The sequence below is a fragment of the Vollenhovia emeryi genome, unplaced genomic scaffold, assembly GCF_000949405.1.
Source record: "Vollenhovia emeryi isolate VEMERY1.0 unplaced genomic scaffold, V.emery_V1.0 DF939131.1, whole genome shotgun sequence".
Taxonomy (NCBI): Eukaryota; Metazoa; Arthropoda; class Insecta; order Hymenoptera; family Formicidae; genus Vollenhovia; species Vollenhovia emeryi.
In genome coordinates, this window is record NW_011967235.1 from 770,687 (window position 1) to 788,115 (window position 17,429).

Genomic DNA, 17,429 nt, shown 5'->3' on the forward strand with positions numbered 1-17,429 from the left:
ATGGTCTGAACTAAGACCGAAACGTTTGTTCTAAATATACGAAACTTTTATTAATTTGACACTAACACCGAGTCAAGGCTTTCAGCTCTTTTATTCTTTGACTTTTTATTCTTTAGAGCCGTATTGTTCTATTCTATAATATTATTTATTTGAAAATTATTATATATTTTATTTTGTGTTTGAATATATCATATGTGGGTTGGGACCATCCTAGCTATCCTACTGAAATATAAACTTTTAGTAAAACAATATAATTGGCCAAAATCATTACAGTGTTGCCATCTATCGTAAACTCTGTGTCTTTGCTGATGTATAGTAGTTATGCGATCAATATTGTTTATTTTAACGGGTGTATTTTTATGAAAAATTACATTCTATAATTTTTGGTAATTAATGTATTCATATGTCATTTATTCCTATCGATGTTAAATTCGTTATTTTTGTGACTTATACTTTTTTCTTCTTTTTTTCTTTAACCAAAGTAAATTATTAAACATATAGTATAAAATCATAATTAAAATTTGTTATATACATGTATAGAGATACTGATAGGAAAAATATATATATAAAAAGTTCTTTATCCAATGAATATTTTGAAAAAATTTTACCTACGCAATCAATAAAATTTAAACTTACCATTCACTGTTCAGGAAGAGATTGTTTAGGGAAAACGTGGAACACAATTAAATATGTATTTCTATAGTTAATATAGTCAAGTATACACTACATGCAGATATTTATTAACAATAATGCACTAATTTACAGTAATAATTGAAATTTTTATTTCCATTTCTTGTACATTATCGTTCATATCTGGACATAAACATTGGATATACATGTATGAATTGGAAATATAATACATATGTTTAAGTCCTGAGCTGAACGTATCCTTTTCGAGATATTGTGCGTCCGATATTTAATTTTAATTATGTATTTTTTATTAATTAACCGCGTATCTTTAATAGCTATTTATTTGACTCGCGTAGTATTGCGCGAAATTGCCGGCAGATTCAAACATTTAGGCGCCGCAAGCGCCGTTAATGTATAACTCGATGGATATGAAATGAATAGGGACGATTGTTTAAAGTTGCACGAAGAATCTTGTTTAAATAAAGTGTTAAAATACTTTAAAGAGTGACATCGTGATATACAATACACGTAATGTTATTTTCGTTGATAGACGAATACTGTATTATAATTGTTAACGCGAGGTCACCGTCCGGAAGAAAGCTTCTGCCGATAGACTGCTCAAATTTCGTTTGTCATAACGTTCGGTTCTCTCGGCCAGTCTTCACATATAATACGCATTAACTTGTACAATTAAATTAACTAATAAGTGTTACGTTCAGTGATTCGCGCGGGTATCAAAGTGATGAGTATACTTGGTCAAGCACGGTCAAGCAGGTACAAGTAATAATTTCGCACGATCTTTATCAGTGATAATGTACCAAGCGACGAGAATGTCAAACTATACATATATCGCATATTTTCGCACGATCTGTGACCTCGGATCTTCTTTTAAATACAATAGAGTCTCGAGGATAATTAACATTGAAAATGTCACATAAAGTGGCGTGATTATAATTAATTATCACTTTTGTGAGTGAGTTTTTGTGTGTTGCGATACGGAAATGCGAACAAAATGACTTTTAACTCAAATGATACAAGATAAGTGTTTACCTACCTATGATAGGAACTCTGTTGTATTTAGGAAGTTACCGATAGTAAAAAATATCAAACACTAACATTCAATTTTCAATAAACGATAACATGCAGCAGTATACGCTATTTTTTGTTTAATTAAGAATATAGTTTTTTTTGTGTCACACAATATTACTTTCGTCTTTGCTGAAAAAAAAACGATTACTTGCAACAAAACTATTGATATTTTGTGTTATTATGAAATTAATGATCGACGTAAAACATGTATTGCACAACATAAGATATTGTGTAATATGATTTAGTTATGTACAATTTAAATAGTAATATCAGAGATTTAAAAGGAAAGCATCTTTTTCTTCTTTGAGAAAAGAGATTTGACATTTTCGTTATGGTAGAAGAATATGGAAATAGGAATTTGCATAGAAATGTAATATACTTGCAGCTGCTCTGTTACAAAGCCGTTAGATCGCGTAATAAACTCAATTTTTTTAGAAATATGTAAATTTGGTTTTGAGCACAAAACACTTTTACAACGAATATTTATAGACTACAATTTTATCAACATTGCACAGGGAGTCTCTACGCAAATATATTACTAATTATGAATGTAAGAAAAATATCAGCTTACATGATATCGTGTTTTGTAAAATAAATTTACTATAAATATTTATTTCACATTCAACACTGAAAAGTTTTTTTTATTGATTGCAAATCTGATACTTATACATTTTACTTGCTTCTTTTTCAATGCAACTGATACGATAAAGGTGAAAGTTCGAAGAATAGATAAATTGTTATTTAAAAAGCCAGCTACCAAAATATCATACTTTAATTACTCGTAACGGGTATATGAAAATTTTTATTACTTTTTCCTTCAAATGCAACGATTAAATATATCAGGAATCAACAATCTAAAGTAACTTAATTGAACAAAAATAAAAATTTAATTTAATTTAATATTGGAACCAACTGGTATCGCAACTCGATCGAAACAAATATTATATTATTGTAATAAATTTTTGTACACGGTATTAATTTTTTTTTTCATTGGTGCTATATAAAGTTTTTACTTTACGCGAAATTTCGTTTACTTAATAAAATTTATCAAATTGAATAAACTAAGGTTATAACTTTTTCTTCCGATAAAAATGTAATAAATATGATAAAGACTTACTACAAATTTGTTATAAAATATTTATATGTTATACATATGTATATCCAGTTCCAGTTTATAATATTCTATATTTAATTTGCATATATTTTAATATTTATAATAATAGCCATTTGATTTTTTATTTTTTTATTTTTAACTCTTGGATTCTTTGTTTACATTGCAAATACAAACTAATATAGATATGCGTTAATTAATTACAGACACATATCACAAAAATATAATTCGGTTGCCGATGCAGAATTCTTTATTTTTTCCATGTACAATCGAGATCATATTTTATCGCTCCATCAATTTGTAAATAATTCTTTTTCCATTACGCTATCTTTACAATGATGTGAATTATTTTATAATAACTTTGATTTCTACATATTTATTTTTCTATACAAATAGCAGTATACATTCGTTCATAACTTTTAATACTGTAACTTATTCGGCGGAATGTAATATTTATTGGTCGGACGATACATGCTAAAATTTTCCATAAAAGCACGAAGTCAATTTATTTGATTTCGTTTATCGTTTATTATCGCTAATTCTATTATTATTAATGTCTTAAATTCAAATATGATTCTTTGTACACGATAAATATAAATGTATCGAAACAGAAATTTATTTACGTGACATTCCAATAAACACTTGATGGCATATTAAACATTATCAAACCTTTATTAAATGCCGTTAATGTAAAAGTATAAAAGTGGTACAACTATACCACTTTTGTGTACTCTGTCATCATGTATTTATTGCGATTATTCTAAATTACGCCAATTAAGCATGTTTTTTAAATATGACAACAAAATCACCCAAATATTAACGATTTTAATTACTCGTAACGGGTATATGAAAATTTTTATTACTTTTTCCTTCAAATGCAACGATTAAATATATCAGGAATCAGCAATCTAAAGCTTGAATTGTGAGAAGACACATCATTAAAATATATATTTACTTAATCAATATTAAATGACACCAAAATTATTTTATATAAACGATTATACGAAGAAATATGACGTTGATATATTCTTTAAGTAACTAATCGATCGTGTACGGTCGATTCTGTCGGTGCTCGTTGATTTCTTAATGATTCATCAATGCCATTTGGATACGCCGACAGAGTGATAGTAGTTTCTTGCTCTTTAATCGGAGTTGTCGATCGTATATCACCCGCCATCATAGAGAGGCGCATTACACTTCGTTGTTCTCGGCGAGAATCGCCCAAGTATTTTCTTGAACTGACAAGTGAAAAACTTTGCCCTCGTCCGCGCGAACTTAGATCTGACGATCGTCGATGTCGTCTTCGCATCCTCTTTGTAGCGCAACACAACAAGTATCTAACACAAGTTACAAAGTTGTTTAGATATGATCAGTCAACTGAGCGTATCGATCAAGAAAGAAATTTCGAAGGATTTTATTTATTCAGCAAGAAATGATTCGTTGATAGATGTCGATTCGATATCGTTTCGATATCGATCGGCGAGTTATTTCTTGCTGCGTAGAATTTAAGAAAAAGGAAAAGCTGCGTAGAGCGATGCGTTAATTATTTGTAAGTGGTATGTGTGTATGAAAAATTTGACTTCTTTTCCTTCAAGTTTCACGATTAAATACATCGCGATTCAGCAGTCTAAAGTGTGACAAAATATCATTAAAAATATAAATGTTTTAATATAAATTTACTTACAATTAGTCGTGATTAAATAACACACGGATAGAATTTTCTCTTAAAATTTAGTCTGAAAATGACGTATTTGTGGGACAACATGACATTTTGAAGAACGTCATGACAGTTTTTTTTTTAAGTTTTATCATACATTCCACTAGTAAAATGTATGGTAAAATTTCAAAAAACTCACAAAATCTTCGAAATGTCATGTTGTCCCACGATTACATAATATTCAGAATAAATTTAAAAAAATTCGCTCCGTGCACAAGAATTGTATAAATAATACGATATATGTATATATAATGACATTCAACTACAAACTGGAATAATATTTACTCATTTCTTGAAGTTATTTTTGCAAGAAGTTGTTACTCCTTTTCCTTAATCTACAACGTTTGACGGAGCTAATCGACTTGTCGCTGCTATTAGAGATATTACAGCTTTAAGCTTACCTGTCAAAGTACTTTCTGAAAGTACCACTCACGCAGTAGAGAGCGATAGGGTTGATGCAACTGTTGGTGAAGGCAAGGCAGAAACCCAAAATACGAAAGTAGTGCCAAAAGGCATTGTAATCCTTTTGTGCAGTTGGGTGAATATAAAACCACAACATGAAAACATGTTGTGGGAAAAAGCAAACTGCAAACACAATGACAAAAGCCATTACCATTTTTGCTACCTTTTTACGGGCTTGTATTTGCTTCACCTAAAACACAGTGGGCATTAATATACGCGCAAAAGAATACATGATATTTACTGTATAAACTATCGTGAGGCTACAGTAATGCTGTAAATCTTGAACTAAGATCGTTCGCGGATGATAAGACAGATTTAAAAATATAGGTAGAAGTAGATATACAAATGGGAAGAGAGAACTTAAATTTTGTCGAAACATCTTAGTACTTTCACTTATTATAATTAAATTGTAATTAAATGTATACAAGTTACCTGGCCTTGCATCTCGCCGAGTATATTTCTCGTACTGCGCATAAGATGTCTGGCCATCAACATATAGAAAACGGCAATGATGCTGAGAGGTATAAGGTAGTAGATGAAAAAGCGACATATCAGTATCACCTTTGGATAGTTTGGTCCAAATTCCTCGGGGAACGGGTAACATACCTTCAATTATATGATACACATATCATATCGAAATTATTAGACCTTTGCTTTGTGAAACTAGAGAAGTACATAATTCGTTTTAGCAATCTACATACAGCGGTTAATGACGAGTTTCGGAGACTAAATCTAAAATGAGATTAGTTATGAGCGCGATAATCCGACTTACGCAAAAGCTTATGTTTGGGTTAACCCTGAAGACTCTGATGTACGAAAAGGTAGCCGGGATCGCGCATATTATAGCCAAGACCCAAATTAGTACCGCAACGATTGCGGTGAAGCGTGTTGCTCGTCTTCCACTACCTTGAATAAACAATCAATCATAATTTAATCTCTATTCATTATTTCTTATTTTTGTCTCATAAGAATGCAAGTTTTATTTATCTCCATAAAAATATACTATTTTAATTAATCAATATCGATTATCGTTTAGATTATTGCATTAGCAATAAACTCATTTGTCTTATTGATCTGCATCGCGTGATTTCTTGGAGTATAATCTCGAGTCGCACAGTTATATATGTAGCTTTATTTATACCTGTGACATGCAATTTTCGCATAGGATCCACGATTGCGAAAAATCTGTCTGCTGAGAGGGCAGTTAGAGTGAAAACGGAAACTCCGATAGATATGTCCTTCGCACACTCGGAAAGTTTGCATAGTACTAATCCGAAAGGCCAGGAATCCAAAATGTAGACGGTAAAGGTGAATGGGATGCATGTTACTATTACCTGTAGAATAAAATAGAGAATTATGCAATAATGATGGATCAAACGCAACAAGAAAATAATGGTAACTTAGAGCGATGTATACTGTGTAAAACTTTAATACTTGGAGATTCGATTACAACTAAAAGCTCAATCTGAATTGCTTTTATTCAATTTATACCGTCAACATCTGTTAAAACCTCAACTCGAAATCTGATATTTGAGTAGTCTGTGACAGAACAGACCGCAACCATCGATACCAGACTTTCACGTTAAAACGGTAGGAAATATCTGCCATTGTAAGTTCGCGTGAGCTCACCGCGATGCATACCACGTGTAACAGTGTAACAGTGACGAAAATGTAAGCTACTTGTTTGTGTAACCTAAAAAGAAGCGTTTTAAACTCTTGGACAGCAGCTTATCGGACAGAGAAACTGTCGCCTGAAATTCCAGGAATGATAGCTGGTCAATGTTACAGGCTAAGAACCACCTTCAGGTTGCGTTAACACTATTGTTTGGTATGCATGGCTGAGAGGCGTGAGTCGAGCCATCCGCATTACATAGGATTTGCCGTGAAGCGACGGTGCGAGAATCGACGGACTCGTGCTACTGTATGTATCTACCGACGTCATACTGAAACCGATCGATTTTGCTCTTCCACCTGATGTAACCAAGTGCACTAAATCTGATAACAAAACTATCACTTGCTGTTCACTGCAAATGCAAAATTTTATTTTTATATATACATGTAATAACTGTGAGATAATAAATTTTTATACCGTAAAAAAGGAAATATTTGACATAGGTATTTTATGTTAAAGTTAATATACTACAGATGACAAACTTTGTTAATTTCCTGCATAACGATTTCAATTTTCGACGATTACACGTATTTATTTCAAAGAGAAACTTCGTCGGAAATTTAAAGAGACTTTTGAAAGAGAAAAAGATGAAATGGCAATTTGCTATCCGTCAAAAGTTTAAGATGACGTTATGTCAAAACTTTCTAACGTTTTACTAACTCGATCGTACACAGATTATTCATGATCGATGTCAATTCCATTTATTATAAAAGTATTCTTAATGAATTGTACGTTCTTAAAAAGAATTAAAATATTTATATTGTCTTTATTTTATTACATTGAAAAAGAATTTGTGTGTAAGAATTTGCACGTGTTAAGAATTATCATAATATTGTATTTGTTATAGTTGCTGTACTAATGTTTTAGTACTAATAACATTAATCTTGAGTTTCACCATTCCGATAAAATGATAGCAACTTTATACAATTCTCTTCTATGCGCCATATTCAGTCTCAATTGGTTATGATTTCCGAATCCTTTACATTTTCCTTTTCGTGATATTAAAATTGTCACATTAAATATCGATCTGTTTACGACATGGACATAATTTACAATTAAAATGGAAAAGAAATGGCAAATACTAAAAAAAACAGAACATATTATTAAAGAGAGAGAGAGAGAGAGAGGGGGGGGTATTTTATACGGAGTATGTGTATTTATAAAATATAATTTAAATAAATTGGTATAATAATATTATATGCAATGCAATATAACGTATAAAATAAGGCATCATTTAAATAGAAGACAAATATTTCTTGATAAATATTTATAACTGCACAAATATTGGCCAGCTTTTCGTATATCGGAACATATAAGCTTGCTTAAATTAATGATTTGTGGTGGGTATGTACGAGCAGTTTTGTACGCGTCACAGGATTTCCTGTAGAAAGGAATCTGTATATATCTACCATAGATACATGCGTATATAAATGTTACGTGCCAGTAAATCCCCAAGTGCCAGCGAGAGAACATACGTATTTGGTACGTTCCTCATGTTTGTGTGTCGAAGGATCGTAAGAGCGAGCACGCCATTTCCAGTCAGGCCGATTAGCAGGATCAAAAGAAAGACGATCGGTACTATATATGTTTCCGGTCGGTCGCTGTACGGCGTATACTCCTCCTCCTCTTCGTTGATATCTTTCGTGATATTGCTAGAGTCATTGACTTCCGTGTAATTTGTTATTAATGCCAGTGGCGTTAATCGTGTTGTCATCATGAAGATTGTAATCGAGGAGGATGGTGAGGCACTTGTCGCATATGGCCACGACATGGCCATTCCGTTCCAATTCAAGCGCTTTTTTGCCGTTAACGAGAATATGATCCTCTTTGCATTTTGATCTTTCTTCCTCGTTATCCAAATTATAGAGCCTCCAACGTCAATGTCAGTGATATGCACCGGCTGTAAAATAACAAAGAAAACGTTGATAATTTTTGTATATACAAAGTTTGAAACTAATTTATATATTATTGGTTTATGTGCTGTTAATGCGAAACAGCCCCAATATACATGTATAAGCATATTGAATAATCGATGTTTAAAATATGGTAAAACCACAAAATAACAACATCTGTAATAACGTGGCTAAACTCTAATGTTAAATATTCCATTATTGGAGATTTATTAAATTGTTTGTAAAAATATAATCCTATATTATATTATAATTAACTGGGTCTGATGTAATGCCGCAATTTATTTATTTAATGCATTTGGTGTTTAACGCATCTGACAAATATTCAAAGTGTTTTATATGTATATAGGTATACAATCAGAGATGGTGTATATTTTACATTTGATTCTTTCTAATTTTTTCTCCTGCAACATTTTAATTTTTTGCATATTGGAAGTACAGTTTATTACTTATAAAAACAATATCTATTTTAAAATTTAAGAATAAATTTTTATTAAAAATGTAAGTTCTCTTGGAAATATCAAACAATTTAATTGCCTGATAGGAATCAGAATAGAATGACACATGGCATGAGATAAACTGACCTCATTATATTGAGATACAAAAAATGCACATAAAGATAATTGTTTCAAAATTAACATATTTATTACATTTTTTAATTAACATATTTATTAATCCATTTTAATTAATATATTTATTAATTCTTCTTAGTTACCATATTTATTCTTACATATTTTGAATGATTTTTAATTTGGTTTTTTTTTGTTAATTTGTATTAATTTTGTTTTTATTTTTTCCAGTTTTATTAATTGGAAAGTTTAAAATCTTTTTAAGATTCTTTATAATTTTTTAATGTAAATTTATTCTCTTAAAAAAGAGCTTTTTGTCCAAACATAAAAGTAAATTATTAAATTTATTTATATTATCCAAAATTTACCTTCAAACAATAATTACATTTATTTCGTAATTATCGCTAGCAAATAAATGCAATTTAGATAACTTGTGTTAGAAATTTCTTACTTGTTTTATTTTATTGTCTTAAAAAGCCATCAGAAACTAATCGAAATCTAAACCAACTTTGAGAACTTGTCTCTGTAATCAGCTTGTAATCCTTTAACTCCTACTTATCGGTAGATTATATTTCGCACCTGTAAAGTAAAGTGAGCTGCGCTCACAAACTTGTTTGTGAACGTATTACTCGTAGTACTCTTTTGAAATTTGTAATCCTGTAAGCACTTTACAGATCGTCGCAATTTTCGATACAGTTTCAAATGTTAAATGTGCGCCGTGCATAGCTGTTGTGTAGAACGCGTTAGAACGTGTAGGAGTAATCTTTCACGGATATATATCGTTAGCCGTTAATCGATTACGAAATACTTCACACAATTCACACAGGAGGTATGCCACTAGCTATGTGCAAGGATATCGGTCAAGCAATGATAAGGTTAATCCTTCGACACAGATTGACAGATTGGTAACTAAATCCTCGCGCCTTCCACGTATTACGATTGTTTCTCTTGATAAAAGAAAATGGATAAATCTAAGAAAGACTGGGACAAATCTCACGTTAAATTCTGATAAAAGCTAAAATAATAGTTATACTTACAAAAAGATATTATTTTTAATTATTAGAAATAAATTACAAGACATAGGGTACAATTATTGTTGATTATGATCGATAAATTGTACCTATATATCTCTTGCTTCAAAAACTTTAATTGGCAATGGGCCATGCGATTCTCCGTGTTTTGCTTCACTATATCATTACCCATTTTCGACCTGTCTTTGCCATGCCATTTGTAAACTCTGAGATTTAGCTTTATAGAAGGATAACTGTGACGTAAAGCTGGCTTATGCGAAAAGACAACGTGACAAAAGCAAAAGAGCTTTGTATCGGACATGAATCAGAAATATTTTCTTCGCATTCATGTTCTTTGAATCTTGGAATATATACTTATATTAAGTACTTATATTTAACGTTGACATTTCACGAACGGGAGCGATGTGACGTTAAACGTGGCTCATATCGGATGCAGCATAGTATACTGTTTCGTTCTATGTATGAGTGACAGTGTATGATGAAGGGATTTATAACTTACCTGCCATAAATCCGATCTAAATTTAAAGCCTATAAACAGGACTACGAAGAGTAGGATGAAATAGGATTAGGACCTATGAAAAGCAAACCGTACCGTTCAAGAGAGATGCTAAAATGTTATTAACTTAGTTGCATTCACATTTCGCCTCTATTTCGCCATTCGTGGCGTTACAGCGTAACTGAAATAGCAAAGCGAAATCTGATCGGAGATATGAAAAATCACGTCTTCGAAGGTGAAACTCAAAGAGGTCTTAAATATAAGATATAACAAAACATCACCGCTTCAAAAATTAAAAATTATTTTTTAATATAATTTGGCTTTTTTGTTACTGTACATATTTTTTATTGATTCGTAAAGAACATAGTAGAAATTAAGTTGAGGTAAACTGAACGGATTCGATTCCATTGGATCATATGATTTGGCAACATTCCAGTAGCTGTATTACTGATTCTCATGTATAACTTATGGATGGATTAGAGGAGAACAGCAGACAGTAGCAAACTGTACGTGTGATGAAATCTCTGAGTAGAGAGTAGAACTGGCTCTCTCTAATTCCTACAGCGAACACATTGCATAATGCAGATCTATGAAAGCAATGCATTGTGTATAGGACTATTAGTAATATTGCATCTCATTTGGATATACATTTCTATGATTATTACGGATTTATTAATTTCTACAATTAATATAGATTCATTGATGAAGTTTTCGCAACTAATGGCACAGTTTACATGCGTATTGAATGCTGTGATGTACTTCGTTTTAGGTTTACTCATTCCTAAATATCAGTTCAAAAGAAAGAAGAAATTACTTTCTATATCTATCACCCGTGATTGCAACCAGTCATTGGAAAAACATTGGTTATCGGAAAAAGAGCGCGACGCGAGTAAAATTGTGCTTTCTAATGTTTGTAAAAAAAAAACGGATGGGTAAGCACACTTGCAATGATTTTAGAAGAAAATGTCGCGTTCGCGTATTTACAATTGCGAGACTTATAAAAAATTAATAAAAAAACGCCGACGATCTGTGTAAGTTTTAATACTGCACTTGCAATAAATAATCCACAGCTTTCGCGCTTTTTATTTGGAGCATGTTTGGAAAATGTTTGCACGTACGTGTAGGCACTTCTGTCAGAGGAACGGATTTTCTATGTTTTTGCGCGTTTTTGATTAAACTTCCTATATCCGTTACCCGTCACTCTATAATCTTCGCTTCTCGTTTAATTTATCTTCTTGCGACACTCCGCTCTTAAGAATAAAATAATTGGTGGTAAATATGACTCTCTTCGTTAGTATTGTATTGTAATTATATTCTACAAATATTTGCATACCTCATATTAACACCAATTTGTACACCAGCTTCAAAGAAAATGTAGGGCAAGAATATTTATAGTACAGCCGCTCTAGAAGTGACGTAACGCAGGGGATCTTGACACGGTCTAATCACATTTTAGACGACTGCACGCCTTGTGAATACTACTTAAAATTTAGAATCAAAAAAGTTTCAGAAATTTTCTAAATCTTTTTGTAACAATAGCTCACAATTGAATTATTACTAGACTTCTGTAATTTAAAACAAAAGAAATAGTATACGTACATAATGAGATGTAACATAATAAGATATCTCTTTACATATGATAAATATTCCCTTAGATAATTCAGTACTTGAATGTAAGATATATCAAATAATATGGCATGAATAAGATTTCTATAGTATTATATTTTTCTCACGGATAGAGTGTGATTTTTTCCCCCGACAATCGTAGAATATCCGTCGTTGTCGTATTTCTTTGCGGGAACGAAGGATACTTCCACGTGTAAAACGCGAAATCTCGGCTAGTGTCGTAAACATTTTAACGACCTATGACGAGATTCGTTTTAACCGTTTTCCTCTTGGAGAGTATCACGGACCAAATGATGGCTGTTAATTGGGTTGAGAAAATAATCAAATTCGGACACATGGCCCGACGAATTTGCGGTAGGTTAGACCGTCTTCGCTCTGTCGATTTATCCTATAACGACCGACCATTATTGGAAGTTACATTTCCGTTCTTGTTTACACTTTAATTCACAAAACCAATGTCTACATTTTGTTATATTCATAATGCAGCAAGAAATGTTATCGCAATGTTAAATGTACCGTGATGTCAACACATGAGATATTGAATTAATATTGAATTGCTCCTGCGCTCTCATCATATTATGACATTTATGCGATAACAGTTTTTCGCCCAAGGTTGTACTTCGGAAACATTTTGTTCTTGTTTTTTAAGATGATATTGATGATCAGTTCCGCGAAATAGATTATTGCAATTCCATATTGCGTTTTATTTCTTGTTAGCCATTTGCTGTCTCTGCGAGAGACGTATATTTTTCCGTACGTATTTCAAGAAAATGAACATAGAGAAGAGTAGAGCAGTTGCCTTAAAAAAAATACTGAATTATTAGATTATTGTCGGTCATCGAATCGCGTACCACTGCGAATGTTTTTTCTGTGAAGACATTAGACAGATTTGCCGTGCGCCGCATTGTTCGCACTCGCTCTCGATCGATACGAGAGCTAAAAGAAATTTCTTTTCGTCAGCCCTAAGGGTGATTTCCCTCCATTTACGATCTACCTGACCTCGTAATAACTCAAGTACCAATACTGTCGCAGGTGGCGAGCCGACGCCGTATTGGCGGTTTCCGTAACTTTCGTAAGTGAAAAAGTTTACGCTTGCATTAAAGTTTAATTAACCCTGCAATTAAGGAGCGTTAATGACGTAGACAGAATTTTGTTCGGGCATCGGGCTAGTTTTGATTGAGTATTGATAGAAGGATATGCACAACAACACAGAAATATACAAAGACAGCATTAAGGAAACATGAGATTCTGTTACGCATTAATACAAGTTATATTCTTCGACATTAATTAGTCAAATTATGCAAGAGAAACCTATCGTCGTACATAATACGGTATATTGTTTTTCTCGGTATTGTTATACTGAGAAACAATAGCTGTCGGGGAACAGTTGTACTGGGGGAAAACCGATTGAGAAAACAGCAAGTGCAATACGTTCGGCTCAAGTTCGCAGCGTTAACAGTATAATGTTAATTATAATTGGGTTTCTCTCTCTCTCTCTCTCTCTCTCTCTCTCTCTCTCTCTCTCTTTTTCTCTCTCCCTCTCTAGCAGCCATACAAAATATTGCCGCAGTTACTGTTACAGTTACGACGAAAGAAATTATTCCTATGCACGATGCAGATGAAATATGTATATTCGACAATGTATTCGGAACGTGATAATGGCTCTAAAGTGGCCTCACTTCCTCTTTTCTCAAATATCTTGAGCTAACACTTTGCTCACTAAGTATCTTAGTGTGAAAGTAGCACCAAGGTCTTATCGTTTCACGAGACTACGAATCCTGATGCGAATTCGTCGTGGTCTCTTTTTATCTCACGATGCCTACGTCGTGTATGATGTATTTTCAATTGACTTTAATGTTAACGTACGTTTCCTTGCCGCCGTGTGCGGTATTGTTAGTGATGATGGAAACGATTTAATTTATGAACTGGCCGTAACATTGATAAACTACATTGCACGCGTCGTGTATACTCGATAAATACTGCTCAATTAGCATCGCCGATTAATGTCGACATAAATATTTCATGGCGGGATGCGCGTTTACGCGCCGCGGCGTAGGGAAATAGCCGTTGGTCATCCGAATGTTATACGCATCCATGATAAGTCCGAAACGCATTTATTAGTCCACACACGTACGACACATATACGTCGTGATGATGCGTATAAGCGAATATATGCATTCGGCAATATGCGCTGTGACATTTAGAACGCACGAATGAACTTCATGAATCCTCAAACCTAGTATGCGTGCGTGTTCGGGTACATTCGAATATGCTATCGCATGATGTTCGACGATGCATTTGGTCGCGATATTTGATATTCACACAACGAGAACATATTTTCAGGAATATCTTAAACATTTTCCGGTGTTACACGGGCGAATTTGACGAGAGAACTCCTTATCATGATCCATTATAAATGACTGCATTTATTGGTATATATCGATCGAATACATGTATACAATTCGCGTCACAATAATTTGTCAAGTTAAGAATGATTACTTCAATGTTATTGCAAATAATTAATTGCTATTATTTCAAACACAATATTCAAATATTTAACTATAATTTTATGCGCATATGCAAATTTTAATTAATAACTTTAGTAAATTTTATTGGAATTTTTTTCTAATTTTGTGTAGCAGTGTATAGTTGAGAAAAAGATTTATACGATCTAATATCTGTCGACGAGGCCATCTGGCACACATTTACACGCGTGGGATATAAAAAAGTTTTTAAATACCCGATTCCGTAAAAAACATTGTAACTAAATCGACAAACTCTACCTTTGAAAATACGAAAGGCTCGAATTCCGACTTTTAATTGCTACGTCGATGTATAATGTAATTTTTAAATAGTTTATCGAGAAACCCTTTAAACTGCAAATTACTTTCTCTCTAGAGATATTAGCAATATAAATTCTTGTAATTTCTCATTTGACATACTCAATGTAGCATCGTTCACTTTCGGATTGGCTAAACTCTGATACATAATACCATTTAAATTCTGATTAAATTTACAGATTAATCACTTGGCTTGTGTGCCATTTGTACACGATGCCTGTGAAATACCGATAGGTCAGACGCTTGTGTAGAACACTTGATATGATTTTCTATCTTGCCATAAAGTCCGTTAAAATAAATTATTTTCCTTAACAATATTATTTGTTTGATAAAACACATTGCTGTCGCTTTTAATTTCTTGCCATAAGAATTAGAATTTGCTACACAGAAAAGAAATATTTGATGTGTAAAACTTTACAAATTGTCATAGATAAACTTAATTATTTTCGACGGTAAAGAATCCAAGAAAATGATAGTTTATAAAAGAGCACAACGATTTGTTATTACACATACGTGTAACAGTGAATTTATCCGTTTATTAAATTGTTATGATTCTCTCATACCAGGAGACTTTATTGAATTATTTATTTAAATAATAACTAAAATAATATTAAATTATTTATTAAAATAATAAGATGAAATCCTTTAAATTATTTGGTATGATAAACTATAAGGGCTTGAGCAGAATGGCTTGTACTCTTAAGATACACGACAGTTATTGTCTGTTACTTTAAGACAGGGATTTAAAACATAAAATATTGTTTTAAGAGTACAAGACAGCTATTCTGCTCAGGCCCTAATTTATAATAAAGTGTCAGTTGCCCCACTGTGATACACGATCAATTTCGATATTCCTTCTATGTACGTAATATATCGTTTCTATATGCCTATCTAATAGATATTCTTAAACAATATCGTTTTAATATTGCTTAAATCGTAAGCCTTTCAATATGTTATGTAATAAATGGTACTAAAAAAAGAAAACGCTAAAATATTTGTTTTCTTTTTATAATTTCTCTGATAGATTTATCATTTATAATGTGTTCTAAATATAGAGATATGTTCAACATTACTATTTTATATCTTTGTATTTTTTAAATGTTTTCATAAACTGCATATTTTTCAAATTAGTGCAACAGAGATAGCGATTTGCTTCATTTCAAAGCGACACAAACATTATTAGGCGAAAATAGAATTCTAGGACAGTTTTCATAAAATATGACTCATTTAAATTATGTGACAAGCATGATAGTAATGTTATACGTAAATTAATGTTAACAGAAGCAGCAATAGTATACTCATAATCGGATTACATTCTCATTCTGCTTTCTTGTTATCTCTCCGAAGGCACTTTCCAAGCCGCTTACCAGAATTGTCGCTGCTCGTTTATTGATTTATATTTCTGCGTTGATGAGACAATGTTCATGTATTCATGAATCTGTTACATGTATAATGAGAACTTGCATAATTAAAGCTAAAAATTGATATAAAAGCGTCTATGTTGATCGCGTTTCTTTTAAAGTAATTAAAAATTTTATTACGTTTTTTTATATCGCACAGCATCTTATCACAAAAAGATTATAAGCACAATATATGTTTAAGTATGTGTAATTACAAACGTTTTAGCGTTTATGTAAAATCTTAATGTGTATGATCACATAGTTACTTTTTAAAACTTTGTCTCAAATATTTTTTCTTACTTTTTCTGGTTATTTGCAATATAAAAGAAGAAAATACAATTTCACACAAACACTTATATATTTGTATTGGAGCGTATGAGTATTACGCTGCGACCGGAAATTGAATTTCAGGAAAAATAATACCTACAGATTTTGTCACAAATTTTGAGATAAAAATCACCATAAAAAGTTTATTAAAAATGTAAAAATATATAAATTCATATTAATAAAAAGTTATACTGATAAAATATAACTACTACTAGTTAAAAATGTGTATTAGTAATATACGACAGGAATAATTATTGTCTACCAAAATGAAAAATTAGAGGTAATTATTTAGATTAACACACCCACCTCCAATAACCTTGGGCTTGACATATATTATAGAGGTCACCCTCCTGAGTAACCCTCAGAAGGATTTAGCCGGCGCTCGTTGTTTATTAAAAAGTTATTAAAAAAACAATGTCAACCAATTATATGTAATTTTTAGACACAAATATTAAAAATTTTGAAAAATGTTTTAAACAAAGTTGTAGATCTCTTTGAAATATACATTTTATGTTCTATTCATTTTTACTGTGCGAGTAATAGTTTTCG

The 17,429-nt window shown here is 31.9% G+C and overlaps 1 protein-coding gene across 3 annotated transcripts in view; it reads right to left on the reverse strand.

Annotated features, from left to right (window-relative positions):
* Nucleotides 1-3,056: 3,056 nt before the first annotated feature.
* The window catches only part of LOC105568131 (gastrin-releasing peptide receptor), a 53,479-nt gene continuing 39,106 nt past the window's right edge, over nt 3,057-17,429 (reverse strand). For all 3 annotated transcript variants that reach the window (XM_012023547.1, XM_012023546.1, XM_012023545.1), the window contains 6 exons: nt 8,123-8,581; nt 6,151-6,343; nt 5,782-5,915; nt 5,442-5,615; nt 4,949-5,199; nt 3,057-4,167 (listed from right to left, as the gene is read on the reverse strand). In XM_012023547.1, coding sequence (XP_011878937.1) covers nt 3,861-4,167; nt 4,949-5,199; nt 5,442-5,615; nt 5,782-5,915; nt 6,151-6,343; nt 8,123-8,458 — 1,395 coding nt within the window. In that variant the 5' untranslated portion in view covers nt 8,459-8,581 and the 3' untranslated portion in view covers nt 3,057-3,860. The remainder of the gene's footprint in view (nt 4,168-4,948; nt 5,200-5,441; nt 5,616-5,781; nt 5,916-6,150; nt 6,344-8,122; nt 8,582-17,429) is intronic.